The sequence below is a fragment of the Astatotilapia calliptera genome, chromosome 20 (genome assembly GCF_964374335.1).
Source record: "Astatotilapia calliptera chromosome 20, fAstCal68.1, whole genome shotgun sequence".
NCBI lineage: Eukaryota > Metazoa > Chordata > Actinopteri > Cichliformes > Cichlidae > Astatotilapia > Astatotilapia calliptera.
In genome coordinates this window covers 3,834,330-3,849,320 of record NC_137441.1, presented here as the reverse complement: position 1 = coordinate 3,849,320, position 14,991 = coordinate 3,834,330, and the positions used below count along the sequence as shown (strand labels likewise).

The window sequence follows — 14,991 nt, the reverse complement described above, 5'->3', positions numbered from 1 at the left end:
ACTGGACCTCGTAGCTCTTATGTCAACTCCAAACAAGCTGCACGACGCTGGGCTGTGAGCACAGAGTCTGTGTCTGAGCAGTGCTTTTAATTTGCTTTTTCATGTAATAAGCTGCTGCACCAAAACTAAGCAGTTAAATGCCGTTGTTTATATTAAACACTCCTATTAGCTCAGGAGGACTGTGAGGTTATGTCACCTTAGTCTTGTGTCTAAGAGCAGAGATCAGTGTCTGTGAGTGCTGTGGGAGGTGAAGTGGTTTTCCTCGACCTGCCAAAGAAGCCCCGAGGTGAAGCTTCAGAAGAAACTGGTTTGAAACTTGAAGCGCTTGATTGGTGACTTGTTAAAACTGGAAATGCTGCCTCACTGCACAACATGCAATCAAGAAGAGTTACTGAAATGCACATGAGGTGCTTTACTGCATTACTTTAAGTATGTACTGTACAACAATCCAGCAGGAAAAACTACTTTTACAAAGAGAAACATGAAATATAAAACAATGAATATAGGTATACGTCACAAATATGACATAAAAATGATAACAAGTATTTTTTTAGTCACTTAGTAACTGTAGTGACAGAAATGTCAACAAACTCAAGTGCAACTGTAAGAACCTTTGAGACAAAGTTGTTAATGATATAATTGTTGAATACAAATTTAAATTAATAAGAGGAAAATTCAAAATTTGGGATTTACTGAATTAAAACTGTGAGAGGGAAATTTTTAAATTATCAAATCAAAAACGTCCAAAATAAAATGAAATGATTAACATTAAAGATAAAACTTTACATTTTAATGTAGAAAATCAAATCCATGTAAATAAAAACAGTGTGTGATTACAATGAAATCAATTAAAATTGATTGATTGTAATTAAAAATCGAATAATTATGAGAAGCAATCATGGATATGTCAGCTGCACAATCTCCTGTTTCACCACAACCCAAAGATGCTGTGTTGGACTGAGATCTGCTGCCGGTGGAGGCCGTTTCGTTACAGTGAACTCATCGTCATGTTCAGATGATTTGAGCTTCATGACACAGTGTGTTATCCTGCCTGACGGACCAATCAGAGGACAGATACAGTGTGGTCACTACTCAGGTAGGCAAACAATGGTCAGCTGGGCCTACGTGACCAAAGAGTGCCAAGAAAATATCTCCCACACCATTACATCACCAGCAGCCTGACGCACTGATACAAAGCAAGATAGATGCTTTCATGCAGTTTAGGCCAAATTCTGACTCTAACATCTAAACAATACAGCAACAATAGAGCTGCTGTAGCTCGTGCACTTCAAGGTTCACCGTGCTCTACCCTCACAGATGCTCTTCTGCATACCATGCTTGTAACAAGTAGTTATTTGAGCTACTTTTGCCTTCACCTCAAAGCAGTCTGGCCTTTCCCCTCTGACCTCTGACATCAACGAGTCGTTTCACCTGGATATTTTCTTTCCTATAAACCCTGGAGATGGGTGTGCGGTAAAATCTCAGCAGTAGCCCATCTGGCAACTATGCCACATTCAAAGTCAGTTGAATCACCAGTGTTACTCATTCTGATGCTCAGTTTGAAGGTACAGGAAGCAGATACAAAGAAAACATGAAGAATTAATCAAACATGATGTTTTTGTTGGAGTACCAGCAGAATAAAGAAGCAGAGAGGAAATTATTTGATTAACAAAATTTTCTCCCAAAGTCAAAAACCAACAGACTTAAAAATTCCTTTGTCCCACACGCCATCAGACTGTTTAACTCCTCACTGGAGGGGAGAGGGAGGAGAAACGGGACAAGGGAGGACGGGAACAACTGAGTTGTAGGTGCTTTTCTACACTGTGCAATATTTGCAATATTTGTTTTTTGTTTTGTCTGTTTTTCTTATATTTGACTGTGCAATAATCACTGTGCAATATACTCACTCAAATGAGCAATCCTATTTATCCATATTGTATATTCTGTATCTATATATGTGTATATATGGTGTATTTATGCTTATATCCTTACTCTCATTCCCCTTAATGTATCTGTAACATGCAACTTCTTTCGGTGCTTTGCTACTGGAAACTGAATTTCCAGGAGGAACCCACCCGAATCGAATCGAATCGAATCGAATCGAATCGAATCGAATCTAACAGTTTAACTGTTTTTTGATTGATCAGGTTTCTTATTAAATAAATAAAGTCATTTTAGTTTTTATTTTAAAAATCATACAGTAAATTAAAATCCAAAACAGCAGACTGCAGTTCATAAAGGTAATCTTTACCCGTATGTGTGTTCGTTCATTGGATAAACGTCTCCTCCATGTTTGACCAGGAGGTGGCGCTGAACACTCAAACCATCTGACAGGCGAGGTCCCACCAGCAGCCAATAGGAATGCTCCCTGCTAAACCTGGAGGATTGTTCGTCTGTTGGTAGAGGAGGAGAGAAGGATGTCTCACTCTGACAGTTTCTCTGGAGCTCCTGGTGTCGGGCAGTTTGTGGTCCTCCCTTCCTGCGCCCCGTTTTCTCCCACAGCGTGAGACCTCCTGCTCGCCGCTCCCGTCTCTGCAGCTGTAGTCTCTTCAGTTCCTGGACACCTCACATATTACACGAAGTATTTTTCTCCTCCTGATGATCCCGGTGGGTCCTCCGGTTGTTCCTCCGCAGCCTCCTCTCTCCTCCAGCCCAGTATTTGTCGGACGGCCCCGGCGCTTTAGGCCGCGCAGTACGTCGCGGAACGGGAGCTCCGGTGGGGTCTAAACTGAGAGCGGGGCTAGCTGGTGGGCTAACGGAGTGTTAGCCGAGCAGGCAGCGGTGTAAGGGCTCGGTTCGCAGGGCAGCACAGGGAGCGCAGCATGGCCGTGGGGGACCTCAGCAAGACGGGAGAGGAGAAGACAGCGACCCGCGGTCAGAGTGAAGGTGAGCAGTCCTCGGAGGGAGAGCCGAGAGCTGGGATAACTTCACACGGCCCTCACGGCTCCGAGCCTGGGTCAGTGGGTGAATAAGACTCGGAGGGATGGAGAGTTTAAAACAATGAAATTGAACTTAACATAAATTAAATATAATAAAGTTTCTCGGTCTGTTTTAGCAGAGTGGTGGAAGCAAGCTAACTACCTGCTAAGCCAACCAGAGTAAACAGACTTAACGACGACTTGAAACTAGTTAACCAGAAAGATTAAACTGTGTGCTAGCTAGCTAATGGCGATAGTCAGGTGTTTATTAAATAAAACTTTAGGTGATTTTAAACGAGTGAAAAACAGCAGCCTCAGCAGGTAGCGGCTAACTCAGCAGCTAACTAGTCCGTGTCTGTTAATGGGCTCTTGCCTGGCTGCTAACGCTAACACACTGCCATGATCAAGGTGCAGTGTGAAGGTGTGTTAGTGAGCGACGGCTGGTGACGTGGACTTTGAGTCCAGCGGAGTTTGTGGTTTACACACACACACACACACACACACACCTCTGCAGAGAACACACACTCCATTGTGCTCACCCCCCTCCCCCTTAGTGTGTGCGTGTGCGCGCGTGTGTGTGCGTGCATGGCCTCGCAGGCCGGGCCAGCCACGGAGACCTCAGAGCCAGGTGCACTCAGGTAGAAACTTCCAGACACACCCTTGGAATAGCAGAGAACCCGTTCTAGCTGATAAACGGCTCCGAATTGTTTAAAAATGTTGACAAACGTCACACCTTTGGCACACCTGAGTGGCTTCACATACATTAGGACAAGAAATAGACACAGCATGCAAACAGCCACCAGAAGAAGTTCCAAGGAGGAAAAACTGGTCTACTGTTCCATACTTCCACAACAGACGTATGTTCCCACTGGGCCCCTGTGGTTTTACCGGTCTGCATGAAGCTGACATATTCATTACTGCATACACAGAAAAGCAAACAGCTGTGTGATGCTCTTGTTGAGTCTATGCCATGAAGAATTAAGTCAGGTATGAATGTAAACAGGGGTATTAGCAACATGTGCTTAATAAAAAAAAAAAACCTGTGCTCTTGGTAACGAAGCCTGCTGGGCGTGCAGACATGAGTGAAAGCTCACACTGTCGAGTCCTGCACCACCAACACCACCACTTTCCTTCAGTGTCCCTCAACAAGGTGAAGGTGATGCTGCCTTCCTCCTCGGCTGTTTCCCATGGCCATCTAACGGACCGCATTGGACCATTTGATGGGCCGGTTTTGGCCCCCATGCTGCATGTTTGACACCCCTACAGTACAGTGTTAAAGTTGCTTTCAGATGGAAGTAAAAGATAAGAAAGCTGCTCCTGAGAATCAAGTGAGTGTATTACTGATGGATTAAAAACTTTGCACTGAGGTTTAATTTTCCATTAATGGTAAGCCAATCAGTCAGCCGCATCGTGGCCTGTGGATGCTAAACATGCATCGTGTTAGGCCTGCAGCATATGTTGCCATGGTGATATACCACGCTTATTTTATTTAATGGTTTATTAGTTCATTTCATTTGTTCGGTCCACTCAAGTTCTGTTTGGTTTCTTTGTGGCCCACAAAATACCCCTGATGCAGTCACGTCATCCTAAAGCGGAGCACCTAGACTTTGCTGCTCTTTTGTAAAATCTCTTCCTCGTATGAAAACTGTGGTGAGCCTTATGGTGAGCTCTTGTCCTGTAGTTAACAGACGGTTGAAGTACATCAGCCTGGCTGTCCTCGTGGTCCAGAATGCATCGCTCATCCTCAGCATCCGGTACGTCCGCACGTTGCCAGGCGACCGCTTCTTCACCACGTCGGCCGTGGTGATGGCGGAGGTCCTGAAGGTCCTGACGTGTCTGGTCATCATCCTACTGCAGAAGAGACGTGAGTAAATCCTACTGAGCTGCTTTCTTGGCTGTGGAGTTAGAAGAGTTAGTTGTAGCCTCGCAGGCTTTTGTAGCTGTTCTTGTTTGAAAAAACTGCATCAATTGATTAACTGATCAAAAATACTTAAAAAGATATAATTGATTAATCATCTTAAGGAACTTAAGACATTTTATTCCTGAACTGTACATGCCGAGCTTCTCTTTGCAGTGTTTGATAGACAAAAGAATTAATTTATTTTAGGAGATGATATGAAAATGAGTTACTTGGTTAATTACAGGAATATTCTTTGCTTGTAGCAGTGAGGGACGGCTTTAAATTCAAATAGTGATTTGATTTGGGTGGAGTTAAAACAGCCCTGACCAACAAAGCAGCAGCTTCCTCCTGTTCTAATTATTCATGCTAAATAAATACTCCAAAAAACTAGTATTTCTATTTAAAAACTAACAAGGGCAATTATTTACATTTCATTATGTTTAACCCCAGTTTGGGTATAAGATGCAAAGCAGCCTCCTAACACTAGGGGGCAGCACCCCATCCCTCAATTTTGGGCTACTTACTCGAGCATGGCTTACTTTTTATTGCTGTGATCATAGACCTGAGCTGCTTTGGAGGCTACGATCAAAGATCAGCAGGCACAAAACCAGCCTTTAGCTCCGCCCCTTTCTCTCTGCAGTAAACGTGAAGGAGACGGTGTACTTCCTGATCGACGTCATCGTGGTTCAGTACAAAGACACTCTGAAGCTCGCCGTTCCTTCTCTCATCTACACTCTGCAGAACAACCTGCAGTACGTGGCCATCTCCAACCTGCCGGCCGCCACCTTCCAGGTCAGACCGCGTTCACAGAGAAGGCGCTCGAACCCGCCTCGTCTCTGCATGTCTGTTCTTATCGAAACAGCCGGGTGATTAACGGGTTTGTCGATTGACCGAAACATTTGGCATCTTTTTATAAACTGAAAGGTTTAATCAAACCAATAACGGTGTTCTGGATCTGTTCTGTCATTTGATTCTAGTAGGACATAATCAATATTTCAACAGGAATGAAACTTCTAATACTAATTTTATTTTATACTGTTCATATTTTTGGCATTTTTCAGATATTTTAGGAGCAATTTTCTTTACACGTTATTATCTTGAGCTGCCAAGTTCTTTAATAACTTGTAAAACTTTTAATGCACAGACTTACAGACACTGAGATTTAATAAATGCTTCAGATCTGTGTACATTCGATTAAACACAGTTAAATGGTGACTTCCTTTCCGTCCCTCAGGTGACCTACCAGCTGAAGATCCTCACCACGGCTCTGTTCAGCGTGCTCATGCTCAGGAAGTCTCTGTCCAGAGTTCAGTGGATTTCTCTGCTGCTGCTGTTTGCCGGCGTCGCCATCGTGCAGGTGAGCTACCGCCACCTGCCGTTCCCCAGAAGCCCTGAAATTTAAGTTAACAAATCAGGCGGCTGCTTTGTGTAGCCACAGTTCACAGAGAGGTTTAAGAGTAAGCGTCTCTGCGGTTTCTGTGGCTCCAACTTTTAATGCTGAAATGAGCTGCTGCGTTTGTGGCGTAGGTGAGGTGGCAGAGGGGGCAGAAAAATGCGGTGGGAGGTGAATAAACAGGGATGGGCGTAGTTAAGCTCTTCAGTCGTAATCGTGTGGGAACCTTTCAGGGACGATGTTCCCCGTAAACATGAAGCCCGGCTCGAACGCTGACGCGTTGATCATCTCTCTGCAGGTGCAGCAGGAGGGCAACAAAGAGGCGTCGGTGAAGGACACCTCCACTCAGAACTACACCGTGGGCTTGGTTGCCGTGGTGATCAGCTGCTTGTCGTCGGGATTTGCCGGCGTATACTTTGAGAAGATCCTGAAGGGCAGCTCCGCCTCCGTGTGGGTGAGGAATGTGCAGCTGGGAATCTTCGGCATGGTGCTCGGCCTGCTGGGACTGTGGTGGAATGATGGCGCCGCCGTTGCCGAGCGTGGCTTCCTGTTTGGGTACACCAGCATGGTATGGTGCGTCATCTTCAACCAGGCGTTCGGTGGGCTGCTGGTGGCCCTGGTGGTGAAGTACGCCGACAACATCCTCAAGGGCTTCGCCACCTCCTTCTCCATCATCGTCTCCACGGTGACGTCCATCTACCTGTTCGGCTTCCATGTGGACGTACTCTTCACTGCAGGGGCGGGGCTTGTCATCGGTGCAGTCTACATGTACAGCCTCCCCAAAGCGCCTGCCGGCTCGGCGTCCGCAAGCTCCTCCTCCTCCTCATCTTCCACGTCCGAGAAGACGGACATAGACGCAGAGATGGAGGCGTTTCTGCCAAAGTCAGTGCTGGTGAAGTGATTCCTGTTTCTCTCTGCTCTCTCTTTCGGGCATCTCACTTCCTGTGTGCTCTTGGCGGGGTCAAAGGTCAAACTGGGCATCTATCAGAAAGAAAGAGGTTCATCTGCTGCTCACTCACCTGCTTCCTCACCCCTCTGATGGCCTCCCGAGTCATCCTCCTCCTGACGTCCTGCTCGCCTTTTCCACACCTCCTCCTGAGCTCAGCCTTCCCTCCTGGCCTCCTTCTTTCCTTCACCTCCTAACCTCCTCGCCTCATCTGGACTATAGGATACTGCGCTTTCTTCTCCCCCTTCCTTCTCCTTTCTCTGCACCCCTGAACAAAAAACACAGACCTCCTTGCTTCCTTTCTCCTCCTCCAGTAATGTAAAGGAGGAGAAGATGGCCTCCTCAGACCTAAAAACTAAACCACATGCATTGTGATGCAGAGGAGAGCTGCTCCCTCCTGTATCGTCCTCCTTTTTGGAGGATGAGAGGGTGAGGAAGGTTTGGGTTTTTACCCCTCTCTCCCTCTCTTCTATCCTGCTTTTTCCTCCTAATCACTAATCTCTCCTCTCTCCTCCTCAGAGCTCAGGGAGGCGTGTCTCCTCCCTCTGCTGTCCACATCACAACCTAACTGCTCAAAGCACAACGGCAGCAAGAGGAAGAGGAGGAGGAGGATGAGGAAGGAGCCGCAGAGTGTCAGAAACCCTCACCACCCTCAGTCTGTTTTCTCCTCCGCGGCGTCTCGCCAGCTCTGCCTTAAAACTCTTTAGTAAATGAAAAGAGAATCGCCTTACGCTGAATATCGATCATATGTTGATTATTGTTGTTGCTGGTGGAGGACAACGGCAACCGTAGTCTGATGGAAAGTTTTCACTGTGCAGCCCCCGTACATTTAAAGTGTCCTGTTTAAATTCCACCTTAAAACAGGAAAAAGGGACGGTTTCTATGGGAGCCCGAAGTGTAACTTTGAATAAGTAATTTACATGTTTGTATACAAAATGTACAAAGTAGCTTGAAGTGATGTAAGAACTTTTAAAATTCAATACACATTTTTAACCTAAAGGAAGTTCAGTGAAAATCACAACAATTTAAAATAAAAACGCAGCATTTGTAAATAAAAGTCACAGAAATGGAAGCAGAATCGGAAAGTTAAAATTGAGAAAGATAAAGTGATAAAAGTGTCATTATGAAATGCAAGGAAGACAAAACTACAACATTTAATTAAATTCAATCAAAAGGTACATTAAAAATTCAACGTTTTGAAAGTTGAAAGTTATTTAGTCTTATTTTATTTTTCTGCAATAATCAGAAATGAACTAAAGTCATTTATCTGGGCTGTAATGAGCTTTTGGCTCATTTGTAATCGTGTGTTGACTAAAAAAGCTAAATATGTGGAGAAATCATAGTAATGAAGACTAAAACCCTAAATAACTCTCTGCTTTTGTTAAAACCTGCTTCCTTTTTTGTCTTTAATTCCCAAATTGCACAAATTACCGCCCTTTCCTTTTCTCGGCTGCACAGTGAAAACCTCCGGGGTAAATCGTTGCTCCTCTGGGTGCGTCTCCGCTGAGGGACTGTTTGTGTTGGTGCCTTTTCTCCTCATCTGTACAGAAGCCATACGACTGTGTTGGTGTAAAGTTTGCGGTGTACAGTTACGGGACTGTCCGGGAGGCTTTGCTTTATCTGCAGCTCCCGTGTCGGCGGGGAATGTGCTCGTTGATTGGAGCACCTTTAAACTACGATCATAACGTGATGTTTGTTTGTTTTCGCCAAAATGTCCTGCCGCAGGCGTCTTGTTGAAGTAGGCGTCCTGCGGTGGCGTCCTGAATGTTTTTTCTGCTCCTGTTTGTCTCGATCATGTCGAGGCGGTTGTGGGTTTTTATCTTTGTGTGTGTGTCTGAGCTGCTTCTCGGTGTTTACGTCGTTCAGCTTTGGGAGGAGAGGTTGAGTCGTTTTGGTCTCCTGATCTCTGCAGCAGGTTAAGATTCTGTGATTACAGCAAGTTTTGTTTTTCCTCACATCCACCACCGTTGCTGTGTAGCAGTTTGCCTCTGTTGTTGTTCATTTAAATCCTGCCAGCACTTGACGTAACCCCGTCTCTTCACGCTGGCCTGTTTGAGCCCCCGATTGGACTGATCGGTCCGTTAACACTCTCCGTTATCAGCCAATTACATTAGCCATCAAAACATCTGTGTGGAGAAAAGAAAAAGCTCTAAATTAAGGAGCTGGAAGGAAAGCTAGCTGCTCCATCTTTAAAGTCTTTATACAGGCACAGCATTTACTGAACTACATTTCATTTAAAGCAGTTTACAGGTTATTATTGAAAATATAAATCTACTAATAAATTCTACTAAAATCTTGTTGATTAAGCAGCTTAGCATAAGTTTCCGTGTGAAGTGAGATGGTCTGCACTTCAGGTTCTTGTAACTGCAGCTCGTGACAAACTGCAAGAACTGTTACTGATGCTTATATGAAGCGCTATTCACTATAACTGTTTCAGGCTCCACAACACACTATACATGTATGCAGTGGGATGTGGTTATGGATGGAGATGATTGAAAGTTGCTGCTCTCATGAGTCGGCAGCGGAGTCATGTTAACACCACCCACCACCAGTTTGGGCTGCAGCAGCGCCCCATTGCTCTCTCTGTGCAGCAGGAAGTGGATACAAAGGGGAAAGAGAGACGGATGCTAGCATGCGTGGTTCTGTCACGCTCGGTTGTGTCAGAGTAAACACGTATAACCAAATGAGACGTTTGGCAGGCCTGTGGATGCTAACCTGCCTGAGGGGAAGGTGCACTCTGCACATTAATCTGGCTTCGTGTGTGTGGTGTTAAAGTGCCACACATTAACGTCTTGGATTTGTTGTGCGTTCCTCGCAGCAGATCTGTAAAAGCTTCTTACTTAAAAAGGTTTTTTTCCCCAGTGGAATATTTTTCTTGAAAATGTTGCCAGTTTACACTAAAGAAGTTACAGTTCTCCTCACATACAGTTAAACATAAACCACTGATGTGTAAAGATGACAAACTCGCAAATACAAGTTCACTAACTGAACCTCTGATGTTTTTATTGTGTCAGAAAAAACCCCCCAATTAAACCTAAAGTGGGATAAATGTAGCTCACAGTCTGTGAATATTAGGAGCTCGATCATTTCACGGGAAACTGACCTGAGGACGGAGAAACGCGGAGACACAAACATGAAGCCACATCTCCCAAAGCATAAAAATGAACTTTAATTATTTTTCCGATTTCTTCTCATGATGATTGAAGGCTCTTTTTCTGTTTCCAGTGTGAGATTATCAAAATCAAACTGTGAAGGGACAAAAAAACGTTTATTTTCAGTTTTTGTAAAACAAGCAAACAAAAAACCTCCAGCTGACACTTTCTCTCTGGAAGTCTGAAATTAATATCTATCATACATAATAATATATAAGCTGTTTTTATTTAATGTGGGAATCTTTGGGGTGGTGGTGAATGAAAGGAAGAGGAAACCCAGCAGGAAGCTTCAGATTTCAGCCAGAAGAAGCTTTTTGTTCTAAGCTCTTCTTAATGACATAAATTTCTAGTGAAAATGAGTCCTTTGAGTTCTGTGCGTCTAATAAAGGATCATTTCTGCACTTATTAAATGTTATGAATTGATCGTTGTAGATGATCATTTTAATCTCAAACTGACATTAAAATGTCTTTATGTAGATATCAGCTGATTTATATCAGAGGAATTATGATGGGATGTTTATTTTTCATTAAACATCACATCATAAACTTTACATCTTTTTTTTTTTTTCAATGTTTTCTTGTGAAAATATAAACTTGAATCCCAATTTTCTCTCTTGCAGTGGCTTTTTCCACCTTTTTAGAATAACAAGACAACATTGATTCTTCTTTATTCACTCGAGGTAGAAACAGTGATAAACATCTACTTCTGCTCTGTAAAATAATCCTGTCACATCTTACAGATTCACAGAAAAATAACTTGTTTGTTCCTCTTTACGTTTACTTTACCTTATTTTTTATCTACATGAAAAACTAAAATATTGCAAATTATATAAAATAAATTTTATATAGAAAATGATATTGACACAGGCTGATATCACTTTAATTACATGAAAATCCATATTCATTTTATTTGATTTTTTTCAGCACAGGCTGAAACGCAGATACTCCAAAGTCAGTTTCCAGGTTTTCTCTCCGCTGACGCTCTGCAGCGCCTCCTGCTGGCGGCTTTAAACCACATCCTCGGATCAGATCCTGCTGCGGTTGTTTCCCGAGGTTGGTTTGTCCTCGGTGGAGATCTGCCTGCAGGATCGGGTTTAGTTTCCTCTTCCTGTTGGTTTGAGTTTGTGTGAAATCTGTGTGAGCTGGTTTCATCTCTGATCTGTTTGCACTTGATTGTTGATTTGTATCAATGCCTCTGAATTTGTAAATACTTCCTTTGGTAAAAGTTTTATATAAATGAAGACATGGACTAAAAACTGTGCGGTTTGTCTTAATTTAAAGATCAGTGATAGTGAACGACACACAGTGTCTGCTCTCAGGTTCGAGAGAGACGATTTCTGACAGTATTCGGAAAACTTCGGGAAAAATCTGGGAAATTAGAAGAAACAATCATGGAGGAAAAAAGTCTGGACTTCACAAGTCTTTGACCCTCTGTGGGAGTCGGCAGGTAAGGTGTTATATTCCAGCCTTTTATTCCAAATATGGAGACTTTAGTCTTCTTTCTCCCAGTTTTCTCCCAACAGTGCTCCCGATACTCCAGTTAGGAGAACGATTAGTGTTCGGTCTTCTGGAAATCCTCCTCTGTATAAAGTAACCCAGCTCTGTCAGAGAGAGAGAACAGAGCGCAGGGAAAATATGAGAGGCTGGTTTAAACCAACAACACTGTATTTAAACATAAATATTAATATAGAAATATTTGTGATAAGTTTTGAGTTGTTTTTTTAATTTATGAAAACCTGGTAAAATTGCGAAAAGAACATTTTAAATCTTTTTTCTGTCTAATTTATTACTTTTGGATATTTTGAGGGATTTTTACAGCTTACATTTTTTTTTAAAAAAACTTTATTTTTTATACATAATATAACGTTATAAAAGTTCTCAGAAGTGATCACTGTCTTTATGTGGACATGTGGGGGAATCGGTCCTCAGGTTTAGTTAGATCCACGAAACTTTAACAGGCTAAAGAATTTTGTTCGTCCTTCAGTAAAATGATTTTTTCCGGTAGCGCTAAAAACACCGACTGTAGGGAGATAAGTGACGGTTTTTTAAACGCTTATGGTTAAAGCCACCTGTAACAGTACTGTTGTGTAACTGTAACTTATTTTACCTGTAATTAGTTTTACGTACACTGACCCAGAGACTAAGTTACATGTAAAGAAAACTAACTCATTTGTAGTTGAAACGACTTTGAGATGGTCTGATCTTTCTGACATGGTGTGCGATCCCGCTGGAAGCAGCCATCTAAAGATGGAGCACTGTGGCCGTAAAGGGATGGAGATGGTCAGCAGCAGTGCTCGGGCAGACTGGGGGATGTTTGTGCGGGAAAATCCAGCAGATCATCAGATTCTTAGAAATACTCAGATCAGCTGGTCTGGCACAGAGTCACGTACTTCCCCTTTCTTCTTCACTCTGATGCTCAGTTTGAACTTGAGCGGGTCGTGTTGATCATGTTGATGTTCGACAGTTTGAAGCCCGAGTTCTTGGCTCATAGAGATTTCTTTTATATACTTTTATGTAATTACTAGAAACTTTGACCATATTTCATATGAATCTCCAAAAGTTGATTCTGTTCATCTGGACGTAGCGTCTGTGAGCTACGTCCAGATGAACAGAATCAACTTTTGGAGATTTACTTACCTGGATGATTGAGCATCCAGGGATTTAATGTGAGCATTCAACAGAAAAAAAGGTCAAACACGAGTCCTCATTGAGTAAAGCTTAAATACTGCAGTGCCCCTGTGATGTAATGAAAAGAAGATTTGAAACATTCAGCGTGTGTTGTAGCAGCCAGGGTGATGTCTTTATCTAACCACCTCCTCCTCCTCCTCCTCCTCTTCTATCTGTTCTGTAGGTGTCCAGGTAAAGAGAAAGGATCCTGAGATGGACCCCTGCCACCACCTGCCTGCTGAGATCCACACATTTCCGAGTACCCCCACTTTCACTCAGAACCACAGCACTCCTCCTGCATCTGCTGCACTAAAGCTAAAGTACTGTAGTCACAAATATTCCTCTCATAGTTTTCAGCTGCTTCTCATAAAGAAAACACTCCAGTGTGAACCATTAGGTGATTATTTGCCTTTAACACAACAAGCACACTCCAACAGCCGATAATGAACAACACACCTGTGGGTTGTTACGCTGTGACACTCATCCATATTTTTTATTCAGCCTTTTAAAGATGTCAGGAGCCAAAGAATAAAACTGAGTTGATGGACTGAATCAAAATGAATTCATTTCAAAAGTAAAGGCAAAAAACAAACAAACCCAAAAACATTTCCTCCAGGAAAGAAAAATATAGAAAAACCTATTTAAAAAAAATCTAAAGGGAACATTATGACACTAAATCAAAAATATTAAATACTAAATAAACACTAACACAATTTTTTTTTTGTAAAGAAAAACCTTTATTTTTTAAATAAAGCGGTCTATGTCATTTCAAAATAAAATCATTTGTCATTAAATCTGACAAATTTTTATTTTTTGTATTTTATTAAGTCAATTTTTTTGTAGTATATAAATTTAATAAAGAAAATAAGTTTAATATTGGTGATTTCAAAACTGATGACTGAATATTTAGTTTATTTTAACTTGAAAAATCATCAAAGTTCTTTTAGAATAAAATATTATATAAAAAAACACAAAGATACAGGATATGAAGGAACAACATAAAACAAAATGTTATACTTGAATGACTGATTAGGGATTAATTCAGGCTTCGGGTACTGAGGGGAGCTGAATGGTTTGTAATGACCACGTTTGTTTGATCGTGACCAAAGGAATCGTTTTTTGGATGCGTTGGAAAGTTTCAGCTGATCGAAGCATAAGAACTAAAAACGTTTCCTGTACGCTCGGTTTGCACCGACTCGCAGTGATCGTCTGATAAAACAGGAAAGATGAGCTAAAAAAGCAGCTCATAGATGGAAGAGAAAACCATTTCTCTTAAATCAGATGCCAACATGAAACACTAAACACTCCTGGTAACCGCGAGAACGTCATCAACACGTCAAACGTCTTTTTGAAGTCGCTGATGTTCATGCACAGAGCGCCTCTCTGACTCCTTTTCATTGAATGTTGCTGAGGATTTCTACGAAAAGTGCCTTTAAGTGACCGTTTACAGCGTTTCCTCCTCAGCGTGCGACAGTATTTTATGCTTAACAACTGAAAGTTCGACATGTTGTAATCGTATTCGACTCTGTGCCTTAAAGATTTCTCTTTTTTCTGAGATGTTAAAGGAGACCTGTTCTGCTTTTTTCCTTATTTCATGTCATTTTAAATCCAAATGCCACATGCCGAAGTCCTCTACGCCGCAACACTTCGTTTTTTAACAGGAAGTGCACCTCACACATTCTTAGTCCTTCCTCTCAATAGGCTCCCTGACGTTGACCAATCAGGAGAAACCAAGCTTCTTGGGTTTTTCAAACACAAAATGAGCTGAGTGGGCAGTGTAATGCAAAGATGAATTATTTTATGTGAATCATGCAAAGCTACTCTGATAGAGTTCCAGAATAAAAGCTGGAAATAAGCTGAACAGGTCCTCTTAGAGAGAGATCTGAAACTCTTGAGGCCATTAGTTTGAATTCTGTGAAGTGTTTTCATACTAACTGATGTTTCCATTTTTTAAGATATGACAGAGAAATGTTTAAAAAAAAATCTTTGTGAAATTAAACTGATGAAAACGTTCA

General features: G+C 42.3%; 1 protein-coding gene across 2 annotated transcripts; it reads left to right on the top strand.

Annotated features, from left to right (window-relative positions):
* Positions 1-2,503: 2,503 nt before the first annotated feature.
* Positions 2,504-14,991, top strand: slc35a2 (solute carrier family 35 member 2). Of its 2 annotated transcripts, none has more exons than XM_026154364.2 (6): positions 2,504-2,886; positions 4,600-4,782; positions 5,459-5,610; positions 6,053-6,175; positions 6,510-7,093; positions 13,161-14,991. In XM_026154364.2, the coding sequence occupies exons 1-6, from the start codon at positions 2,823-2,825 to the stop codon at positions 13,186-13,188; spliced, it is 1,134 nt and encodes a 377-aa protein (XP_026010149.1). In that variant the 5' UTR covers positions 2,504-2,822; the 3' UTR covers positions 13,189-14,991. The 2 variants fall into 2 exon arrangements, with proteins under 2 accessions (XP_026010149.1, XP_026010148.1); XM_026154363.2 differs by lacking the exon at positions 13,161-14,991 and adding an exon at positions 7,677-8,580.

Coding starts and splice junctions, on each gene's coding strand:
- slc35a2 (XM_026154363.2), top strand. CDS start 2,823: ATGGCCGTGGGGGACCTCAGCAAGACGGGAGAGGAGAAGACAGCGACC. Junction 6,176..6,509: donor CCGGCGTCGCCATCGTGCAG/GTGAGCTACCGC, acceptor ATCTCTCTGCAG/GTGCAGCAGGAGGGCAACAA. Junction 7,094..7,676: donor ATGGAGGCGTTTCTGCCAAA/GTCAGTGCTGGT, acceptor TCTCCTCCTCAG/AGCTCAGGGAGGCGTGTCTC.